Below are 25,376 nucleotides of genomic sequence, written 5' to 3' on the forward strand. Positions count from 1 at the left end.
TAGGGAAGGGTAATATTCGCGAAAATCGCAGCGCTTTCTACGTAATCTTCTTCGTACATTCTGCTATTTCTCGCATATTCTTTTACACCATATGTTTAAAATTTTTCCTATTTTATTTCTCGCATCGCATTATTAATTTTCAGAATTTTTGAGACACTATCCATGCGATTACTTCTGATCGGAGATATTGTTTAAGAAGACAAAAGGTGCTGCATCATAGATCTCATAATATCTAATAATAAAACAATAACCAATAAGATTTAAAAATCACTCCAGATGAATCCTCATTTTTTAAACGATGTTATTCCTTCTCAAAGTAATCCTATTTAAGGTGATAAATAAATAAATATGTATATATATCAAATACTTATAATAGAGAGTTCTGTATAAAAGATTTTTTTTAACATTATTATTTTTTTAGCATTATATTGCTTTTTTATTTCATTATTTTAAAATAGTGTTTTGTAATAACACTGATTAATAGCAGCATTTAGATGTGAAAGAGTATTTTGAACAAACAATGATCTAAATTCTAAATGATCGTCCTTATATCGCGTCATAAGAAGAGATACCATACATTGTATTTATTATATAAATTCCCACGTGCATATACATATATACATACATACGTCACATAGATTTATATATCGTTTTTCTTGTGACAGATCCGGTTTCAATACATTAGTGGTTACGTGCCCACGTTATAATTGATTCGACTATCGTGTTACAAGACGATCTTCCAAAACGGTTTTGCGTCACTTCATAAAAAAGAGCTCTACGATTAAAATAATTTATGTCGAAATTTTCGGACGTAAATGTGGGTGGATCGTAACAGATGTTGTGTATTGATAAGAATTCCAAGCGTCCTCGCGCAAATAAATTTTATATTCAAGTACCGAGAGAGAAGATGTTAAACTTGAATTATATCAAAAGGATGCTGATAAAAATTAAATTATTATTACACACTAAATGGAGTTAACTGTACATTATTTTTCACAAAACAAAAATATATTTGGTTGATTATAATTTTACAGATTATAGCACACGAATTATAATGTATCGTATTAATTTTAATTCCAATTTTTAAAACTATATGGGGGCAGCATGCTTGGCCTCCACCACAAAAATAAAACATAGGTTTAGTATAATTTAGAGCACTGAATGCCCTTAACGCTCTTTTGTAACAAGAAATTATATAATATACTTTTAGATCGTCTAATTTTATAAACAGATAGTGAACGATTTACACGAAAGATTCAAATTTCTCCTCTTCTAATTTTATAATACATGAATAAATGATATATTTTTTTAAAGCTAATAATCTTTATAGTTACACATAATATTATATACTATATATTTAATATTTAATTATATATTTAATTATATTTTTTAATTATATATTATTAATTTTATTTTATTACTTTATTTAATTATATATTTTATATATTATGTATTTAATCTTTAAAATTCGAATATTTTCTAATCGGATGTGATTCATTTTTAGACGTTATGTCTTGATTGTTCCTTTCATTTTTTGATCTCTATATTCTGAATTTTTTAATTTCAAATATATGTAAAATAATTATTCTTGAATAATGTTTCTATTTACATACTTATATATGTCGTGCGATGTATGCATAGTTTGAGTGAATAAGATGTTTAATAATGAGAGAAATATTTATTAATTGTTAATTTTTGCATATCATGTTTTACGTGTACACAGTTTTAGCAGCTATATAAAATCTAAAATAGCATTTTATAGAGTATTTCGTAGGCGAATATGTCACTGACTACGATCAATAAGCGCATAAGTAGGCAAACGAAAAAGTATCAGTTTCAATATTGGAAACGATTGTCCGACATGAAAAACTTTGAGTCTACTCAGCTGATCTAGTCATCTTTGCTTATGCTCAAAGTTTTATAATTTATATTTAATTCATTTTAGCAATGGAGCATGCATGCAAATCCCCACTTATTCAAAAAATTATAATAACTGACATCAAAACTTGGCAAATGTTGCCTATTACCTCATATATTAATTCTATTTACCTACTATAATGTTCATTATAATCTGTCAAACATATTTTTGTTTACGAGAAATAATTTCTATTTAACTTTATCTAGTGTGTAAAAACAATAATATTTAGAGATAGAGTATATTCAATACTCATGTTAAATCGTCCTCGATTACGTTTATTTTCTTACATTTTTTTTGTGCATCGAGTAAATATGCAGATGATAGAGAATATAATAAAAATCGGTCGTCAGTAAATGATTAAAAAATTAATGATTCTGACAAAGATATTTTATCCTTCAGCTCCGAAGCTCATCTGTATATATATATATGTATGTATGTATACACAGATATTCTTTCAAAAATGGAATAATCGTTCTCCCGATTGCTTTCTTTACTTCGATTTCAGGCATGGATGTGAAAATTAAGTAACATTAAGATTGACTATGGCGTGTATAATTTGAACACGCTTGTGCCCGAGTAATATTTCACATGGTTTGACAGAAAATAAAGAGTTTGAAAGTATCTTGTTCGAATTCGATTAATCTCTGTTTTGTATCTTGCCTACCTTGCCTATTTTTTTCGTTGACGTAATTCATTCAAGATATATCGGAAATTGCCTCAGGTGGTAGTCGTTCGAGCGTGTACAGCTATATTCGATCGAGTGGGTTGTTAGATTAAACGGATGTTACATGTGCATATTTTGTGTTTATCTGTAACGCGACACATTTACGTAACCGAGTAGGTCGAATGCTTCGAGGGAGCGAATATTCATTTAAAGACAAATCGTCTAAAAGTTCGGAGTACGTGGGTAATATATAGAAAAATTTTTTTTTTCATCTATCGAAGACTGCCTGGAGAAGATTACAGCTTCCAGGAATTAAAATACTCGATTTTTTTCGTAAACAGAATGGACCAAATAATAAATAAACTGAATGGACACAAATTATTACAGTTATATATATAACATTACAGAATTAGGAAAGATTTTATAATCAAAATTTTATGTCTATCAATAATAAAAATCGCGTATATCAAGCATGTATAAAACGGTATATATTACTCATACGATTAATGTATACAATCGGTAAATTATTCTAACAATACAAATATGATATTTCATGTAATATATTCAATGTTTATATATATATCAATTAAATCAATTTTCATACATCACAGATGCGATTATATATAAATTATTTCTCATAAATAAAAATATGACTAAATATTCACTGATTCTAATACAGGGAATATAATACACGAATTATAGCAAATAAATCCGTAAATAAGTGAACAGGATCAGTTCGTAAATCCTATCCAAAATATGATGATCTCAATTAATCAAGTGTTGTCTGGATTTTGTTTATGCAATTCGTTTATTATAATCTATCAAATACGTTTTCGTTGACGAGAAATAATTCCTATTTGACTCCATTTAGTGTGTGAAAACAATAATATTTAGAGATAGAGTATATTCAATACTTATGTTAAATTATCCTCGATTATTACGATTTATTTTCACACACTAGATGGAGTCAAATAGGAATTATTTTTCATAAACAAAAATGTGTTTGGTAGAATATAATATACGAACAAATTAGGAAATAAGGCTAAGAAACTTGATGACATGTACTGAGTAAATTTTTTTAATAGGTGGGAATTTGCACACATCCCCCACCGCATAAATGAATCAAATATAAATTATAGAGTTTTAAGCACAAACGAAGTGACTAGATCAGCTGAATAGACTCGAAGTTTTTCATTTATCGGGCAATCGCTTCTAACGACAATATTGGATAGGATTTACAATTAGGGATTGATTCTTTTTTGTTCGCCTACTTATGATCATAGTCAATCAGTGACATATTCGTATACGAAATACTTCATAAAATGTCGTTTTAGACTTTATGCCGCTGCTGGAATTACGTACATGTAAAAGAATAATACATGTCAAATTAACAATTAATGAATATTTCTATTATTACCGTGCGATTTAATCACATTCAAATTATACATGTATTGCAAACGACATATGTATATAAATAGAAACATTATTTGAGAACGATTTTATATACTTTTGAAATTTTCAAAAACATAGAATTATAATTCTAGCTCACATCTATCGCTAAATGTACCTCTAAATTTATACAAACCCATTTAAAAGTTACATTTAATAATAAATGTGCGTTTAGAATATAGGGCATAGAAATCAAAAAGTAAAAGGGACAACGGCTAAAACTAGAATTATATCCGATTGATGAAGTATTCCAATATTAAATATAATGTAATTATAAAGAGATTATAAGCTTTAAAAAAAATTTTCAAAAATTGGAATTGAAATTAATATGATTTTATAATTCATGTTTTTTATAATTCGTGTATTATAATCAGCAAAAATAATTTATATTTAATTTGATCTTATACGTGAAAATAATTGATTTAACAGAACATAGGCATTCAATATGTATAAATATGTATATGTATATTTTATATATCATATCATATCATATTTATATGTATATATGTATATCATTTTATATATATATATATATCATATCATATTAAATATATATAATATTTCTATATATATACATATGTATATATATAGAAATATTGTAGAATAAATTGTGAAATACTTTGTGCTAAAAGTTATAGTATTCTTACATAGATTTTTGTTTCTATGCAGTTTCTTTCTATTATTTGATGTATAAAAGAATTAATACATAATAATAATAATAAAACAACGCACGCACACATTGACACACACATATACATATATACATGTATGTTTATATTAATATATAATTGTAATTACGTAAGAAAATGATACAAAAAGTTAAATACCATTAAGTTGTTGAATTTTTTGTCTATTTTTTCTCTTTATCTATAAACAAGATATGGCTTTCTTGATATAGATACTAATAGTATATAATATGTTGTATAATTAAACATGTTTAGAAGAAATTAACATCTACATTTTGCACATTGACATAAAAAGTTACGTGACTTTGCAGATTGTAGATAGAATATTTACATATCAAAGTGCTCAGTCCATTTGTGATCGATTGATACGATCGAGTTACGTTTAACCCGCTGAAGTCGAATAGATCCAGTATATCACATTCTAATCTTAATGTTTCGTTGAAATATCTAGACATCAATTCGATCGAAAACGAATTTAGTCTTTTCCTCGGAATGCTGTCTCTTATTTTTTTTTTAAATATAGTTTGCAGAACCTATTTTATTCAATTTAAAGTATATTAATAAATTATTTTTTGACCTCTTGTTTAAATAATCAGTCTCTTATATATCGCCTATATTAACGCAGATTTCTTTTGCTGGCATTAATATCCATCGATGTATGAGAATCTTGTTTCTCAAGATTCTCGATCGATGATGTGATGATAGACTGCGAGCATCTCCGCAGTCTGTGATATCGAAACATGCAAGTTGGATGATCGTCGGTCGTGCAAATAACAAGTCGGTGAACGCGCGCGATTATTACGCACACGCACGTGCAGTTGAGAGCTGTGGTTTTTCTTACAATGACTTCGTCATCGGACGATCACATTTCCCTCTTAAACACTCGGCTCTTGAATCGATAACAGCCAGATCAATTTATTAATGCGATGTTAAATGCAGCATTAGTACCGACGTTTAACTCTGCAGAGTATAGTACATTTTAATAAGATATTCTTTCTTCTTGAGATAACCCTCTTAATTATGTCATCTTTTTTCCATTAATTATGTAATAATTTTGATAATAACGTGTATAGTATACGCCAAAAATTAAAATTTAACCATTACTCGTGTAAATCATCCATTTGACATTTCTCTTCTCGCGAAGTTTATTTTTCTCCTTTCTTTTCTATTTTGTCTTTTAAGTCTTCAATTATCTTTTGAAAATAATTATATCTACATGAGATTGTTATTAACGTTACTACATCAGGAAGGTACATAAAAAAAATTCAACGTTGACAATCAGCTATGCAGCTTGTCGTCCCAATAGCATAATGACTAGTTCCGATCATCGCGTGCAAGTGTTCTACTTTTCTACGCTATCATCTATATCTCCATCGGATACTCACATTTCCCGCACTTTAATTTTTCATTTTAATGAATTCCTCGAGTGGATAATAGCTTCTTGCAGAAGGATTTATTGATATTATCCGAGGTTAAGAGTAAAAGAAAAACATTTGTATCTCTTTCGATTTGTGATGAGAATAATATAATTAGTCGTGAATTAAATTGACGCAAATGACAAAAAATGAATTGATATCTACTTCTATTGGGATAAATGATTTTAAAAAATAAACGAAGAGCACGGTTGTACTCGTGTTGACACGTGGTAAATTCTAATGGTTGGTTTACATATGCTGCGCGATATATGACGTCACTTCCTGGATATAGAACAGTAGGAACGAACGCGCGCTGAATTTAGCACAATCAGATAATGTAACGAGCACACATATGCACATAAACCTTTCGCAATACGTGTGTGTATCTGCACAACATTAAGATGTATCTGTCTGTTATCTTTAAATTATATTTTGTGCATGTTTAGAAACGTAGCAACTCTGTTATTAATATCTCTTAATATTGCAATAATTCTCGTAAAAAAATCTCTAATTTTCTATTGTCATTTATATGTATAAATGTGAAACATTATTGTTTGCAAGAATTTTTAAACGTTCCTGGAATTTAAAATAGCAAATTAAAAAAAAAGAGAGAGATAAAAGAAGAGGTCTCGTAATCGACGCGATTATATTTGTTATTATATATTGCTCTTCGTGTAAGAAAAAATCATTCGAGAAATCAAGTTATTTATCATTGATAATATACCATTTGTTATTTCACGCTAATTTATGCAACATATTTAGAAAGTACGCAAAATCATTTTCAAGTTATTTTACACAATTCGCATAATTTGAAACATTTTTGCTTATTTAAAAATTAAATATATTTACTACTTATTAATATTTTATTTGACATTTTTGCTCCAATTCACTGGTTACATATATCTAACAATAAAATACCAAGCGTGTTTCATTTTCACCGCAGCGTGACTGTAACTGTAAAACGTAAAAAATACATTTGATCCTCGTAACGAGCACACCGGATTGGGCAAATTTAACGCAAGAAATATTTCCTGCCTCGCATTGTGTATCTATGTGTATATCTGCGTAGTGTGCATTGACGATGTGACGTGATGACTGCTTCCTGCGTCCGCTTTGATAACACACATTTCGTCGACTAATTAAACGAATGCGTCAGACGTGATATACATACGAGATTACTTAAATTTTTACGTCTCATCCGGATTGTATTTATTCACGCTAAATGATAGAAATATGATAGAAATGTCAGAGATAAGAGTGAAAATGTCTACTGGAATATTTGCATGCTGTATAGTAAATTTCAAAGTATTGTGCGAAAAATTTACAACTACATAGATGGAGTATTTTCTAAACTAGAAGAACTTTTAATCAATATATTTGCTCGATCAATACTAAATTTTCGATATTAAACTTTATAGTAACTAGAGAAAAGAGTTTGTACAAATAAGTTTAAAAAAGAAATTCTATTTGCTTTCAAAAATTTGTCGATAAATTTTTAATTTTCCAATTTTAAATAGACGCGTTTCTTTACGTTTCATTATTAAGTGCGTTACAAGTGCAGCAAATTGTTTCTACTAGTTAATAAAGAGTTGACAATCGTTGATGTTAGTCTCGAAGATATTGCTCTCGAGGCAATTTGTAACTGTCTATGCTTCTGGATACCGATGACAACAGCTTTCCTTCGTCAATACAATAGAAGACCGAAGTCGCGGGCGATGACGACGAAAAGCGGAACGCGAGGATAAAAGGCGCGTCGAAGTCACGCCGAGACGACTGTTCGCGAAGCGTGAAAATAAGGAATGAGGAGAGAGAGTACCGTGTACATGATGCCGCGACGACGTGTGGGCGGTTATTGTTCGGCCGAGAGATCGGAGATTTCGAGGGAAAGATCTCTTCCCGAGAGAGCACAGCCCGCCTCGACAGCTATGAGAGAGATGAAGATCCTATCGCTAGATCCCGAATGGGATCTCGAGGACCGAATGAATGAACGCGCGAGAAGAATGTGATAAAAGGTAGGGAATGGAAAAGGGAAAAGGAATAACAGTCCATTCCTCCCACTTCCTGCGACGAACATCAAGGGTCGCGAAAAAAAATAAGTTAGAAATTACGAGATACAAGAATGACAAGGACAGAAAGGAAGTACACCGAAATATCTCTCGTGACAGTTTTATCAGTCACGCGTGAGAAGGATAATAATTTCGAAAGTTTTGAAATAATATTTATTAAAATTTTGAAATTGTCTGTCCAATTTTATATGGATGCTATTATAACAAGTTATAATTAGAATAAATTATATTTATAATTCTGATTGTGAGATTTCTCGAGAGACTTTAAAGAAGCAACAAAATGTAAATGCATTTTCATACATCAATACGACGCCTTCATAAATGTCTGAGAATACATTTTTCAAGTAATGGATTTAATTCAGGAAACAGTAAAAATTCTATTTCTAATGCATAAATATGCACCTATTATGAAAATAAATTAACACTTACAGATAAGAAAAATTATTTATATCATTCATATATTATACTGTACTAGATACTGATAAAATTTTACTTCTATAGAAATGATTGACATTGCAAGATATTTTAATGAACCATAATAAGAAAAGAAAGAGAAAATATCTTTAATACATAATGTCTAATGATATGATAATCTTCTAAGGAAAGACACGCATTTTGAATCATTTTATTCGATCGTAGGCATAAATTTATTCACATGAAAGGATTGTGCAATAGATGTAGAAAACTTGACGTGACGTTCGATAAGAGTCTTGACGCGGTGAGATGATAGATAATCATTCACGCGTAATTAATAACGATAAGGCGATATATATACGCACGAATAATATGCAACATCGCTTTTCTAACGCGTATCTCGGAAGATGACGTAAAACGGGAAAGAACAGAGAGTCGGGGCAGACGAGTCAGAGTGATGAGATAGAAGAGACTCTCGTAGGGAAACGGCAGGGAATGAGGGACGAGGAGGGGCGAAGGGGGAGGGAGAGAAACACGGGGAATGCTAGACTGCTTGGCGGCGTCGGCTTTATCAACCCACGCGTGTGGTATGCTCTTCGAATCGCTTATGTATGTGTATATGTGTGCATATATCGCGAAATGCTTCTTTACTCTTTCATTGTCGAGTCGACATTAACGTATGAATATGCGCATCAGTGAAGCGGTTTTAACCGTTAACGCATCTTCGAGGCGTCATTTCTGTAAAAACAAAATGCGTTTTGATAAAAGCATTTGGCGCATGCAAATCCGTGGATGATAATTTTAACCGACAATCTTTCCAACCAAAGATCCATTATTTACAATATTAATTTAATATGATTTAATATCACATTTTATCGTTTATATTTTTAAAAATAATAATTGCTGTACTTGGTAAAACTGCATACATAATTCTACGGTAATTACGATATATTTGTCTCTAATTGCGGAAATTATAGACGCAATTATATTTATTACACTTTTTCTCTATTCTGCATGTATTCTGCATTTGATAATATATAAATTCTTTCTTATTGAGATTTTCTTCTTATAATTCACATGAAATCATTTGCATATATTTCGCGCGTAATAAAAACGTTTTAAGAGGATGTCTAACGATGAAATATTAACGTTGATTCATCGATGTACGCGCAAGGTTATAATTGTCGTGAAAAGATTTTACATACACATCATCTCTGTCTGCGAGTTTTATTTTTATAGCTTCCATAATTTATATGCAATAATTATGTATTATTCTTGATAATTAAATAATTAAATTATGACTTTAAATCTGCAAAAAATTGTGATGATAATAATTTATTAGAAAATTAATAATTTATTAAAAATAAATAATTTTTTTAAAACTGTCTTATATTTATTTATATATATTATATATTTATTTATATATGTATATAATAATCATATATAAAATGATAACGCAAGCACTTTTGAGCGACACGCGTGCCTAACATGCTGATAATTGCAAAATCGAAATCTCAAGTGTCAAGTTTGCCTCTCAATTTTTTTTTTTAAATGTGCTTAAAAAATGTTTTTACAAATCACACAAATATCTTTTGAATTATAAAACAATATTATTTTATAATATTAATATTATAATATGCTGAAATGTAGTATAATGCTTATATTACATTACAATCTTGATTATATAATTATATAATTTAGATATGTATAAGTGCGGCCGTGATAAACGAGACATGAATGTTTCTTAGAATTAGTTATAAATTATAAAAATTGTCCAATAGTGATTGTTTGTGTGATATCATTAAAAATGTATGGAATTTTTTTTACAAATATAATAGTTACGGCTTTACTTATATTGTTTGAACATTTAGTTGCCATGTAATCATTGGATAAAATTTATCGATGCTATAAAGAAGTAGATATAATATTACCATAATAATCCTGGGGAAAACGTTTATACGAAACATTAAAATGATTGATGTCAATTAAATTGCATATCCAACAAAGGATATAAGTCTTAAAAATTTGAAATTGGAAATAACGCGCCACGAACATTAATGCCATGTCAGCAGTAACGATTGTGCAGTTTAGTTAATGTAGTGGTTTGCGGTCATAATTTCTCACAATATTCACCAACAGAGACATAATATAAAAACGGTAACCGACTTGTTTTTATCGTAAAAGAGAGTTACATTTACTACAAACAAATAAATACATGCTAATCTGCGTTTAAGTAAAACATCATAAAATAAATGTATAAAGAAAATTAAATGTTTAGATAAATAATTTGATATAATTTAATAGAAAGTCTTGCGTTTCACGAGTGTCACTACTACGTGAAACCTTGTAAGAAAAAAAATAGTTTATGCATTTATGTTCGTGTTCGGCTAATAATAGCTAGATCTTGATCAAGAAATTAAATCCGTTGGAGTAAAATATCGGTATAAAAAACCATTTAATTTAATTTATACATATATTTATCATGCAAAGACTTCATCCTTTTCTCTTCTTTACTTTCCCTTTGCTCATTTTTATATTTTTTTTTCCCTCAGCAAGTAATAGTCAACAATCTGCTGATTTTACTGTCAATGTTTGTTCGCACTGTGATATTTGTGATTGAACAAACTTTTAATTTCATCGTAGGTAGGTACATTCTTGATTGCAACAGCGTATGGTACGTTCTTAATGAACCGTACATAGCTGTCAGTTCGTTTGAGCTTTGATCCGCTGTAATGACACGGAGAGTAATCCATCAAGAGTTGATGAAATTAATTCTAAATCATGTTTTTTAAAATGTTTTGCAAAATATTCCTGATTTCACATGAAGCAATAAAGTGAAATAGAAAGTTTTTTATTTTAGAAAGTTATCACAAAAAAATAAAACTGTAAAAAACATTGAAAAGAAAGTCTTAAGAATTGGCTGTAACAGATAAAATGGTCTATGCCTAGATGTTAAAAATAATTGCAGCGTCTTGTGGTCGCAACTCGTTAATTGCTTCCTTTGCTTGAGGAACATATTAAATTGAACCGAGCCATTTATGTTCACTTACAATAAAATATCGACGGCTAGTACTTATTTGGAGTTGTACACGGACCGTTAGTTATTGTATATTAAAGTAACTTGAAAACGCGAATTTCTTTAGAAAGCGACAAAACATTAAAGTTTTCTTGGCGGCAAAATGTATATGTTATCATATAGTTTTTCTATGATTACTTACTAAGAACTGAAAATTATGTAAATAAACTAAAATTATATACACTATTTCTGTCATATCTGTGAGTAATAATATATATATATATATATAAAGTAATATATTAATTAGAAATTATTATGCTGTTTACTACGTTAGTTAAACAATGTAATTATATTTCATTTAAAGAAGATTCTCTATTTTTTACTAAAATATTTAAGTAAATGTTGTGTAATATTGATAAAAATTCCAAAATGTTACTTGAATTATACCGAAAAGAATACTGATAAAATATAAATTTATTATCACACATTAAATGAAGTTATATATAAATTATTTTTCATAAACAAAAATATATTTTGTTAATGTTGATATATACGGATTATAACATAAGAATTATGAAGTATCATATTAATTTCTACTCCAATTTTTCAATATATGGGGATTTGCATGAATTCCTTACCGTTCAAATAAATCAAATATAAATTATAGAGCTCTGAGCATAAACGAAGTAACTAGATCAGCTAACAATAAGTAAACTCGAAATTTTTCATTTATCGGGCAATCGCTTTTAATGACAATATAGGGCAGAACTTACGGACTGATACATCGCCTACTGGTAAACGAAAATGTGTTTGGTAGTTTATATAATACACGAACAAATATCAGACAATATATAGACGATGAAGTCATCCAAATTGAATTTTTAAATGCGCGGAGATTTGCACGTACGTATTTTTTTACTAACATATTCAAATGTTTACCTCTTCGAAATAATTGGCACCGATTTACTGTACCATCTATAGAAGAAGAATGCAGAAGAGAAATTAATCCCGTCATATAATGCCATTTTACTAACAACTTAATTATTCACTCGCGTAAATTACCGAAACAAACTGACAACTATCTTCCTCGCTTTTCATCCGAGATCGACAATCATCACGCAATTAAGGAAAGTTTTCTCCTTACAATTATCCCATCTCGTACTACTACAGAATTATAGTGCACGCCCGTTCGAAATGTACATATCGCGGGAAACGGGAAGCTCGAGGCTGCACGACCGGTTAATCGCGTGATAATAATCGCGAGCTATCATGTACCATCCGACTGGCAAAATTCCCGTGTCCGCAATTAAAGCAATTGCTATCCACTTAAGTCACTTTTCCGCTCGCAAGAGTCCCGCGCTCCTTCTCTTTGCGGCGCCTATAATCGCAATTGGAATCGCTGTAAATCAGTAACGAGAAAATTCGTTTCTTTTTCCAGACGACTCTTGTTTTAATGGGACACGCACGTTCGTCAACATTCTGGTATTGCTGATATTATTCCTCGGAAATTCTACCTCGATTCCACATCTGGTTAGCAGGTATGTGTGATCCGCAATTTCTTGATCTCAGGTAACGCATTTGATGCAAAAAAAATGATTGAAATGCGAGTATCTTCTCGGCGATTGAACGAGCCGTCAACGAATAATGGAAAAAAAATCATTTATGTGCATCTTGATGATTTATGCAAAAATAATATTGCTAAAGAACGAATTAAGTCTCATTTTTTATTCTAGTACTATATAAGAATATCATACAAAATATTTTTTTATTTTAAATCAATAGAGTAATATGTCATAAGTAGCCGTGATAAGAACGGAATAGCTTTGTCGTACACTAAAATAGCAAAGATATTTAATATATTTGTATTTTTATCAAGTGTCCAGATTTTAGAAGATTCAATATAAAAAAGAAAACAAAATTATAGATAAATCTATTTATATAATATAAGAAAATAGGTAAAATTGTTATATATAGAAAGATATCTCATATATTCTCTTTGTGTAAAAAAATAATCTTTTACACAAACTTTACGCTTGTGAAAAATACATGATGATATATGCATCAATACAAAACTAAGTGTCTTGTAAGTTAATGCATAGCAACAGCGACTACGGTAATTTTAAATGTTTCTAATATTTATAAATCATTTTTAGAGAGAGAGAGCAAATGACTTTATACCAACGACTGATCGTTGTTGTTCATGCGTTTTCGATGCGACAAGTTATAAGTATGATCATATAATTTTCCTATAACTGCGTATGGCTAACGGATGGCTAAAACGTTATGGCTATCGTGAAAGTTCATATACATTGGTAATTCGCAATGCGATTTTCATATCTTGTTATAAACTACAAGAGTCCACGCATAATTATCAGCAGAAATTCCGAAGCGAATTATATATGTCTATCTTTGACTAATGTAACTTTACTGGATAGCGGCGAGGAATCTTAATTGGATTTCTATTTTTTGCATTTTCTTATACGATCAAGTTACATAGTCACACGTCATATTTTTTCCTGTTGTGCTACTTATTAATATTATACATATATAAAATTTCTATGTATATAACTTTAATCAAGCATATTTTTGGTTGTAAAAATATTATAGAACTATTTGATTATTTTTAATTTTTAATATATAATAGATTCGTTGACAATTATCGTATTTTTTTACAAATAATCAAAATATTTAATATAAAACATAATATTTAAATTTTGAAATAAATTTATATCTTTGTATCTTTATATAATTTATATTTTTTTATAATTGATTATATGTGTATCTTAATTACTATTCTGATCTTACGTTCAGATCGATAAAATATTTCCGAATATCTGATTTTTATCATATTTTTCCTAGAAGTACTTTCCTGTGAATGTTAAATTTTTTTCATTCTTTGATATACGAGAAGCGTACATTACGCGTTGTTAATATCATCAATGACTTACGTAAATCATAAAATTATTTATCGGATTCTTTATTTGCGGATAATTTATTCTTATACGCAAATCCCAGAAAAAATAGGCATTATTAGCATAAATAAGATATAAAATATAGATGATAATAATCTGTTCTCACCCATCATTCTCACAGCAATGAATCGGCAGTATAATTATCATTGCGCGCACGTGACAAACCGTTTAATATCGTGATTCTCAGAACTCTGTTTGCACAATGCTGTTTACAAGAAATCGCACGTTGAACCGCGTACAAAGAGCTAGCGTGTATTCTGCAGCTGATGTTCGGTACTTGAGAACATGAAACTAGCTTTCTCACGAGTTACCAGTTCAATCCTGATATTTGTGTCTTCCTTAGCTCCTTTTAACTTGACAGTGCGATGTAATTTGATGCGGGAAAGAACATTTGAGTTATATCACTTTAATTTATTTATTTCGCTTTTTTAATAGCACAATTACTGATTATAAGATATAAAAGACTTAATACAAGATGCTTTCGGTTTTTATCATAGTGGTAGTGTTAAATGTTCGTAATAATGTTTCAAAGAAAAAATTCAAATTAAACATATAATGTAAACTCATACAATGTCCAAATATTTAATATTAAATTAAAATCTTAATCAAATTAACTGAAGGATAAAATTGATTATAATTAACAAATTATTGATTTCTCGATATTTTTTGTTGCTAATATAATAATTAAAGATTACAAAAATCTGTTATAAAAATTAAAATTGTTCAATTGACTTGATACACAAAAGATTTTGAATGTCTTTATACATTTTATATATTTTCAATATGTAATAATGATTATATGTATTATAAGTGCTCGATTACATGCTCATTAATTCAGCTTTGTTATCGAGTTTGATATATTTATAAACAACGCAGTTTGTTTCTCTCGATAGTTTAATCTGTCAATGCTTATCATAGATTTCTCGGGTAAAAAATTCAAACGAGGATTAATATGGAGAGACGTTCGAGATAATTGGTGAAACGTTGCCTTTGATATCGGACAGGTTTGCATCCAGTCGACCACACAGCGAGACAAATGGATACTGCACGCAGACAGTTCGGACGTATAGCGAGCCCTCAAAAGTAAATTATTTTAAGAGCACGTAATTGATTCCGACGTGTCTAATTCCGCGCGAAATCGTTCCTCTCGCGACGGCCAATCTGATCAAACCGTCCGTTCTAATGTCGGTTTTAATTGACATGCGAAATCGCCATACATTAAGATAAAATATTCTCATATAGAAAAATCAAATTAAGAAAAATTGTATTTAAAGTATAATATTGATTTTTAAAAAATATTGTTTTCCAGTAAATTTTCTTCCCTTTTTCTTATTTTCTGAATGTAAATCATCGCGCACAGAAAAATACTTTCACTTTACTTTTATTATGAAGCTACAAGTTGTCAAAAAAATTAATAACTCGATATTGATATTAAGTTTACAGTGAACGTTACTAGAAGATACACACTTAACGGATTGTTATTCCCAATGCTAAAAAAAAGTCTATAATTTTAACTTCAAATTTCTTAAAATTGCGATATAAATATAGTATATTAAAAGCCGAACTCAATATAAGAAAGATATAAAAGTTGCTCTTTTCTTTTATATTTTTTGTGCTGTATTATTATTTGATTAATTATTTTAGCTTTATTTAATTAATCTATTTTATGATTAAGCAAATGAGAAAACAAAATAATGTATATTATATTGATTCATGAAATCTTAGAAGATTGGAAAGAATGATTTTATTTTGAAAATTTTTATTTTAGGAATCACACGTCACGTATAACTAATATTCAAATTTAGAATTATACATGTATGTAAAATTTAATATAACTAGAGACGCACGAGTATTGAAAAAATAAATATATCTCTTAGATATTATATATCTATAGAAATAAATATATATATTTTATAAAATTTTTTTACATTTTATAGCATAATATAATAAAACGAAATATAATTCGCGTAATGTAATACGATAAAATACTCATTTCTTTTACAGCATTATTAAAATAAATAAACTAGCAGAAGCCATTTCTATCAAATAATCTCTTTATATTAAATTTCTTAAAATTATAATAAAAATACATTGAAGACCAAACTCGACATAAAAAAATATAAAAGTTATTCTTTTCTCGCTATATTTTTAGTACTATATTATTTAACCAATCATTTTATTATTATTAGCTTTATTTTTAATTTATTTTAGGATTAAACGATTAATGGAAGAATAAAATATTCTGTCTTGATGGTCTTGATTTATAAAATTTAAAAAAACCTGAAGAAATGATTTTATTTTCCATGAGAATTTTCGTTTTATAAAAGTCAAGTTACATTTATGTGTTGTATGTGTTCCAATTTGTTTGTGTTTATTTTATACATGTGATCATAAATGTTAAAAATCTAAAGTTCAATTGTTCGTGTCTTTGGGGAGTTAAAAGACGGTTAAACATAAATAAAGGGACTAAGAATGTTCAGGTCAATTGTAGCTGGAGTTGAGAGCATTTGATTCTTGTATACGAGAAGTGAATAGCATGGCAAAAAAAAAGGAGCGAAAAACGTTTAAACTTTAAACGTCTGCCCCGGGCGAAACGTTAAGTCCGCAAATTGGCTACAATAACCTGACCTTTCGCCTTGTGAGGAAATAAAGCAAATAACGTTATGGCATTCCTTATTTCATGTAATACGGTTGTTGTAATTAAGTGCACAATGTTACCCTCAATCAAACGTGTTTTAAAGTTTCATTACTTCCGCATATACACGAAACACACACACACACACACACAGACACACACACACACACACACACACACACACAGACACACACACACACACAGACACACACACACACACACACACACACACACACATATATATATATATACATATGTGTGTGTGTATATGTGTGTGTATATATAGAGTCTCCTAACTACATATCTTATTTAAAAAAGCCATTAAAGCTATTAAGTTATACAGTTAAATCATTTAAAAAATTATAAAATATTAAACTGTTATAAAAACCTAAACTTTAAACTCTCCGTATGTGTTACATATATTATATAAAATTATCATAAAACATCTTAAATAATACATAAATACATATATGCGTAAACATGTATATTATATATAAATCAAATATCGCGTTAAAAGGAAAATTTTAAAGAAAGTATCATACAATTGTAAAATTATAAATGTTTATGGAATTTGATTATTTTTTGTTGTTTAATATATAAGTTAATTTGATATAGACGTATGCAATTATTTTAGCAGCGCATTCGTATCATAAATGTGTGTGTACGCATATACATAGTTACATATGGAGACTGGAGCAGGTAATATGTATATAATGACTGATTGTGAGTTATCTATCAAAGTAATTTCAAAAAGATTTAAAGGCTTTAGTATGTTCGTGCACAGTGTCAAAGCGATATAATGTACGAAATGCGACAATTATAAGAAAGAGCATTCGTGCTGCAAGGTATGTTGAGATGCATAACCGTACAATTTTTACGATTATTATTAATTGAAAAGATATGTCGCGACTCTCTCGCATTTTTCGTATTTCAATTAAACATGAAATCGAGTGGCTCTTTCAAAACAACAATCAACTCTTTCTTCATTCTCAACTATCACAAGGAAGACGCGAAGTGCTTCGTCGTTCGATAACGTTTATTTATCTGAATTTCTTTCAATGTCTGAACCTTCGGATGAGATGTCAAACCGTTAGAATATTCTGCGAAAGTTTGCAAGTGCTAAGAAAATTCTTTTCTCCGCTCACATAACTCACTCAACTATTTTTTTCTTACATTCTTTCCCTGTCTATCTCGTACGATTTCTTTGCATCTTAATCTTTCTCGTTAATATGCACCGACTAACGTTAAAGCTATTGACGATCCTTCAATATAAATATTTACGTAAACGTCACGACACTCCCTTACCGAGATAATGTAGTATGAAATTTGTGCGTCTAAAAATCCTTCGCTGTAGAAACTCTCGTTGAGTGTATTTGTATGTCTCTTGATTCTATTGTACAAATATTCTCCGCATACTTGCTTGGCTACCTTAAGATGCTTATAATAAATTATGACGCTATGGTAATAAAGCATCAACGGATCACAAATCATAAAAGCGTTGATGATATTTCAATCATAAAGACGTATAAAAAATTATATTATATTGTAAAAATTATACTTATATCCATTTAATTAAAATGTTTTATGCAATAATGTAGTTAAAATATGCAGTAATATGGCAAAAAATACGAACAAGAAGGAAGTAATAGCACATGAGGACTCTAAGGTATGAAATTTGAAAATATTTATCTTTCTGTCTGAAAGTTTATCTTAGAACACACCGATGTTTTCACTCATTTATCGTAGACGCAGGGATATGCTTGAATCATCTCGACACATTAACATTCTACCCGTAAATAAATTTCGAAATAATAATTATGTATTATTATATATTTATGTATTTTTTTTTTTTTAAGGACACATGTACGAGCACTCTTTCTTAGAAATTTTTAGTCTTAATTTCCGATATGTTATCATTTTCGAATACTGCAAAGAAACATTCAATATATATGCATGCTTATGTACATATATGTATGTATGCATATAGTAATAATTTTCTTTTTCTATCTATTTATTTCTTCAATACTAAATTCGTGCGTTTCTAGTTATATCACAAATTTTACATATAATTCCATTAGTGATGAACATGTTTAGTAATGCAGTTGTTAATTTTACGCATTATACTCTGTGAACTATTTCCAGTAACTATGCATGAAATCTGAAAACGGAACTTTAGAGACAAATGTGTTGACTGATTGACCAATAACCCCGTTTAAGTACACGAACAATTATTAGTTCGTACTTCTTGCATAGCGCCGTGGTCAATAGCAGTAGCCCGGAAAATGAAGAATCTAAGTTCGAGTCCCGAGTTGGCTATCTTCATCTGACGTTTGTTACGCTCATAGCTCTACATACATTATAATTTATGTTTGTTTCAGTTAATACGTGGGGGGGAGGGGATCTCACCTGTGCAAGACCCCCCACACTATCAAAAATTATATATTCAAGCTATATGTAGTATATATAGTTGCAGACAAGCAATCACATGACCGATGAGAGAACCGTTTTCTTGATCACGGTAATCTCCGACACTTGTAGTAGTAGCTTAATACCTCGTAATAGCGTTATTATAAGTTGCTTATATCTTTGCTTACGGGAAATTATTCGTTTCAATCTGCATCTGGTGTGTGAAAATAGAAATAATCAGACACACACACGCACATACACACATACACATTAGTAAACATCCTGTCTACATGACATCTTACATATATGTTGTAATACAGTGAGAGACAAAACATTTTCCTGTTTTCTCTCTCGGGACTGGTTTAGTATCAGCCGAATCTAAGTTCTGTTAAAATTGTACAATTTACTTTTCAACTTTACACTTTGTTGTTTTTTAGGCTTTCATTACTCCATACTACTCTCTTAAATGGAATTAGTGTATTATTACTAAACACGATAAATATAAATAGTTATTGATGGTCTCGGTTATGAGTATAATATAAAATATACAGCATTGTAAATCAGTAAAAAATTTCATTGAAAGAGAATAATAATAATATAGTAGCCATTTCACAATCAGTAATATTTTAAAAAGTGACATCTTATAATGAAATTATATATGAGATATAGTTATTAAAGATATATTTGACTATTAAAAATAAAATGGAACACTTTATATATAATCTCTAATTATGTCAATCTTTGCAGATGGACAGACAAATAATTTCGCGTATATAAAAGTATATTTTGCTAGATATATATAATATACGAAAAGGAAACAAGTAATGAGACATATAACAATGAAAGATTGAATATACTATTTTTGGAAACATAAAGATTAGCACAGAGCTCCACAACAAAATTAAAATAAATATAAATTGTAATGTTGAGCTGTGAGTATAAGAAACATCGGGCGAAAATAAAACTGAATTGAGGCTGGAAATTCAATCCTTATCTTTCAGATTATTGTTTTAACTATGGCATTTGTGTAAAATTTATATAGATTTTATGTACGCCTATTTATGTGTAATTTATGAAAATTGAACAATGCACTTGTTTTGGAACATTTTTTATAGCGCTGTTTTTAAATTTCAATCAGCTATTGAATATTGTATATAGCGTGAAATATAAAATCAGCAACTAATTGATGTTCTTATACATTAACGAATGAATGCAACACACAAAATAAAATAAAGCCAATTTGACACATACACACATACGCACACAATATAAATACAAATGAGAAATATTTCAATTATTATAATTCTGAATTGTAAATATTATAAATCATATACAAAAAGAGTGAGATATAGAGAGTGAGGGAAAAAATAAGAGACGAAGAATAAAGTATAAGAAAGAAACAGAGTTAAGATGTATGTTACGTCTTATCGATGTGTTTGAATGTTATACATATTTTAATTATAAGCTGAAGATGTATTGCTCGAGATTCAATAGCACGCCAAAATCGAAATTAAAATTATGATCAATATGATGTTTTGTTTTCGTTGAGTATTAAAAACGATTGAACTTGAAAATAACTCGTATTTTTTAGCAATGTTATAGGATTTTTGTAATTAACCTCGCGTCTAACAATAAGAATAAAATTAATTGGTGCATGTAATCATTTTCTGCATTTTAGATTTCGCGAGCAATACGTCATTAATCATGTTTTCCATGAACTATCTTTACCGATACGAATATTGGTAAATCATATGCTCCACTGACGGTAGAAATTATATACCGTCTCGCTGTCACGATAAAATTCAATATGGTATAATTGATAGATGATTATCAGAACTTTAATGACATGTTAGTGCAGTGAAATGCAAATCTCTCTCTCTCGCTCCCTCTCTCTCTCTCTCTCACTCTCTCGTGAAATTTATGTTAATAAATAATATAATTTTCCACCTGATCTCTCCACAAAACGACATTAATTCGCACATTTGAGGATCAACATAATTATTGGTTTCAGACATACATAAATGTTACGCAAATTATATATAGTAAAAATTTTCAGGTACTTTTATTTAGAAAAAAATATTTTTATATACATAAGGATATGTAAATCTAGAAGATAAATACCGTATCCGTAACATAGTGATATGCAGTACGCGAGGTCAGAGTATTCATAGCGGTCTTTAAAGCTCTAGCTCATGCAATGAGACTTTAATGCTCTCACGGACTACCGGCTTAAAATTGCATAATCAGCAATCTTTTACGTATTTATATAGCAACGATATAATTATATATATATATATATATATATATATATATATATAATTGCAGCAGTTTTAGAAATAACTCGAACGACAATTAAGTCTTATAGTTTTGTTGATCGCAAACTTAATACTCATAAGACTACTTGTTAACAAATTTGCACAAAGACTTGCTTTCTCTTTTTCTGCGTAAAAACGAGGCTATTCTAATACTTATGTCTTTATCTCGATTTTTTGCCGACAATGCAGAATCGATATACAGGTCACAGGTCGAGAATGAGTCATTCTGTTTAGTGACTTTAATGTATTACAAATAGAACATTTTCAATAGCGATCATGTCAATAATATCCAATAAATTGTAAGTAATTATAAATCTTGATAAACTATCATGGCTAAAAAATTTTAAATGTTAGAAAAGATACATATGATATATAAAATTGTAATGCATGACACGTAAAAAAAAATCAATACAAATTTTGCATTCTATCGCACGTTATTTTTTGTGTTGTATATGTATTCTATTATACCTATATAATTTTATTGATAAAACATATAGATTAATTTTAATAAATACCGAAATCTTAATGTTGTTTATTTAAAATTTGTATTAACCGACTTTTTCGTTTTAAAAAGAATGGAATGTCGAGAATGATTCTAAAATAACGAATAGAAATGACTCATTCGCTATGTATTATATTCGACATCATTAACGTAATGCATATTAATGTTCTCTATTTAAAAAGCAAAAATGTACATTTTAGAACCTCGAAATAATTACTATCTGGAAAGTACAAAATTATAACAAGTACTTTGAGTTCCTGAAAATACACAGAGTCGAAGGAAGATTAAAAGCGAGAGAGAGAAACGTGCGCGGCTAGAATGTTGAATCACGAATTTAGCGGAAAAGCGTGCTGTCGAGTGACGGGCTTGCGGTGGCGTTTCGCATCGCGAATTTTCGGCCACGTTGCGTATTCGGCGTGTCATGTAAACTGATGTAGACTGATGTAAACTCTGACACGGCGGTGGAGTTGGGCGCTGGGTCACGCGAGGGCTTCCAAGACGTCCGGATAGTCGGCATCAACGTGACGCGAGAATGGCGTGTAATTTTCAAATGAGCCATTCAAAACACATACAGATGACTCTACCATAAATCACGTTGCGCGGTAAAATGCGTCACGTCCGGCACGAATCGCTACGCGCCTCACGAGATGAACACTCTGATTTCGTTTTTTTTTTTTTCCCCTTTCCAACAACGTTCAAACGAGTATATATACATGGTTGGTTAACATTAACCGCGTCATGTAATGTCTCTTTTGTATTCTATATAAGTTACATAGGAAATCGTGTGCTCGGCTACAAATATTGTGATTGAGAATTTTAAATTTTACGACTTATCTCGACTACATCAATATATTTTAATCGTTTGATAGAATCTCCGATTCAAATGCGGTCGGCCAATTAGAAGATAATAATCGTATGTACGATCAGGCGTGATAAATACAACCTTGCTATTTAATATAATAAATGTGAGATAGGTTTTTGTAATGGTCATCGCGTACGAACTATATACGAGTCTGTTACGCAAATGAAATCGTTTATTCTCTCTCGATGCTCGATTATATTGATACGCGAGTTATTTCCCGAGAACTATAATAATGTCCATCTGTCTGGCAGCCGTTACGTTTTCCGGCCAAACGAACCGAGATACGTCGCTGCTCATCGATCGGAACTTGATGAAGCCGATATGACGATTGATAAATGGTCAATCGGTGTATATCGTAGCCCCTGCTGTCCGCGACCGTCACAAACAGCTGACCAACGTTTCGGTAACATATGGTCGGACAATATTCTCTCGTCCTTTACTGCACAGACTGGACATTGGCCCCTCCGTGATTTTCCTCGTACCATGATGCACGACGACTGGTTCGATAAACATTGTGCTCACACAATGGTGAATATGGCAGGAAGGGTGGCGGTTCGCGTCGAAGGAAGATATGCACGAAAAGCAGGGATGCTCAATTTCTCGGTACTATTCTATTATATAATTATATATTTGATTTCGTGCAAGCAGAAAAAAATTTATGCTCTCCTTATAATTCAATAATTAAACCTTCATTATATATCAGCAGAATGTTATTAATGATTTATTTTATGTGAATTTCTTAGAAAAGAATTTTATTCTTAGCCATAATATTATAATCACAAAGATTACGAAACACGGAGAGATAGTAAAATCATTCGTGTCTTGAGTTCTTCTAATTTCAACCTTTCTAAATCAACATGAGCTTCAAGATTACTTGACTGAATCATTGTTATTTAAATACACAAACGTGACATGCACAGCTGCAACAGTTTATCAGTAAGAATACCAATCAAACGAGATATACCGTTGCTTAATTTATCGCATAATATTAGCGTTACTTAATTTGTCACATAATATTAATGTTACTTCCGCGACAAGGCCTAGATCGATCTAGATAACGATACATGCTAATGCAGTCATAACATAGATTTAGTTTTAGTGCGTAATGTAGATTAAGATATAGAGAGAGATCGGATAAAATGCTGCTTTGCTATTAATAATATTATATAAATTTCCCTTCAAAACACAAAGCTTTCACGAAACTTTTCGAAAAAAATTTATACGCGAGTTTAATACAAGTAATACGGAGAATTATTTTCAGATCTAGAACTTAACTCGGCAAGTTATTTATAAATCCTTAGTACGAAACATTTCATGCTGTTACAATGCTGAAAGGCTATTATCAGTACAAAGCTAATAGTGTGAATGTACTCATACAAAGACAGTATTTTATGGCAATGATATTCTGAATGCATGGATGCACTTTTCAAAGCAAAACGTAGCATAAATTCTGCGCTCGCAAACAAATTGCATTACAGTTAAATATAATATTTCAACTGTATATACATAAATGTACCCATATGTATACTCATATGATAATACTGAATATGCTATATGATTTTAAAAAATATCAGAATATCAAAGCATCAGTTGCTACAGCAACAATTGTTTTATCCATCATTAAATGTTGTATATATGTATATTGCACATTTTTATTGGTCTGAATTAATTAGTAACTAATTAATTAATAACAAATTGAAAAGACCGCTCTTCGAATATATTTTCTCTTGCAAATAAATAATATTTCATATCTTATCAAATTGCATTAATAGGACATTCTTGTGTGAGTGAAATTAATCAAAATACAAATATATTATACGTAGCATTTGCAGCTATTGGAATTTAGTTTAATTGATTTTATTTGATAAAATTTACATTGAATTATAATGTTTAATGTTTGTGGTTTTTGTCTGATTAAGTTATAAATTATAAAATGTTATTTATAAATATTTAAAAAACGGAATTATTTATAAATAAGAGACCCTTGTAATAAATCATCTTTATTTGATAAATAGTAGTACGTCAAATAAAAATATTAAGATAAAATATTTATTAA

General features: G+C 29.7%; 2 protein-coding genes across 2 annotated transcripts in view; one reads left to right on the forward strand and one right to left on the reverse strand.

Annotated features, from left to right (window-relative positions):
* LOC140667280 (MRN complex-interacting protein) overlaps positions 1 to 25,376 on the forward strand; it is a 79,354-nt gene that overhangs the window by 39,350 nt on the left and 14,628 nt on the right. The window contains exon 4 of the mRNA XM_072895054.1: positions 13,067 to 13,166. Coding sequence (XP_072751155.1) covers positions 13,067 to 13,166 — 100 coding nt within the window. The remainder of the gene's footprint in view (positions 1 to 13,066; positions 13,167 to 25,376) is intronic.
* Positions 1 to 25,376, reverse strand: part of Sulf1 (Extracellular sulfatase Sulf1) — a 73,631-nt gene that overhangs the window by 37,908 nt on the left and 10,347 nt on the right. The window lies entirely within an intron of this gene.

Source organism: Anoplolepis gracilipes, chromosome 6 (assembly GCF_047496725.1).
Source record: "Anoplolepis gracilipes chromosome 6, ASM4749672v1, whole genome shotgun sequence".
NCBI lineage: Eukaryota > Metazoa > Arthropoda > Insecta > Hymenoptera > Formicidae > Anoplolepis > Anoplolepis gracilipes.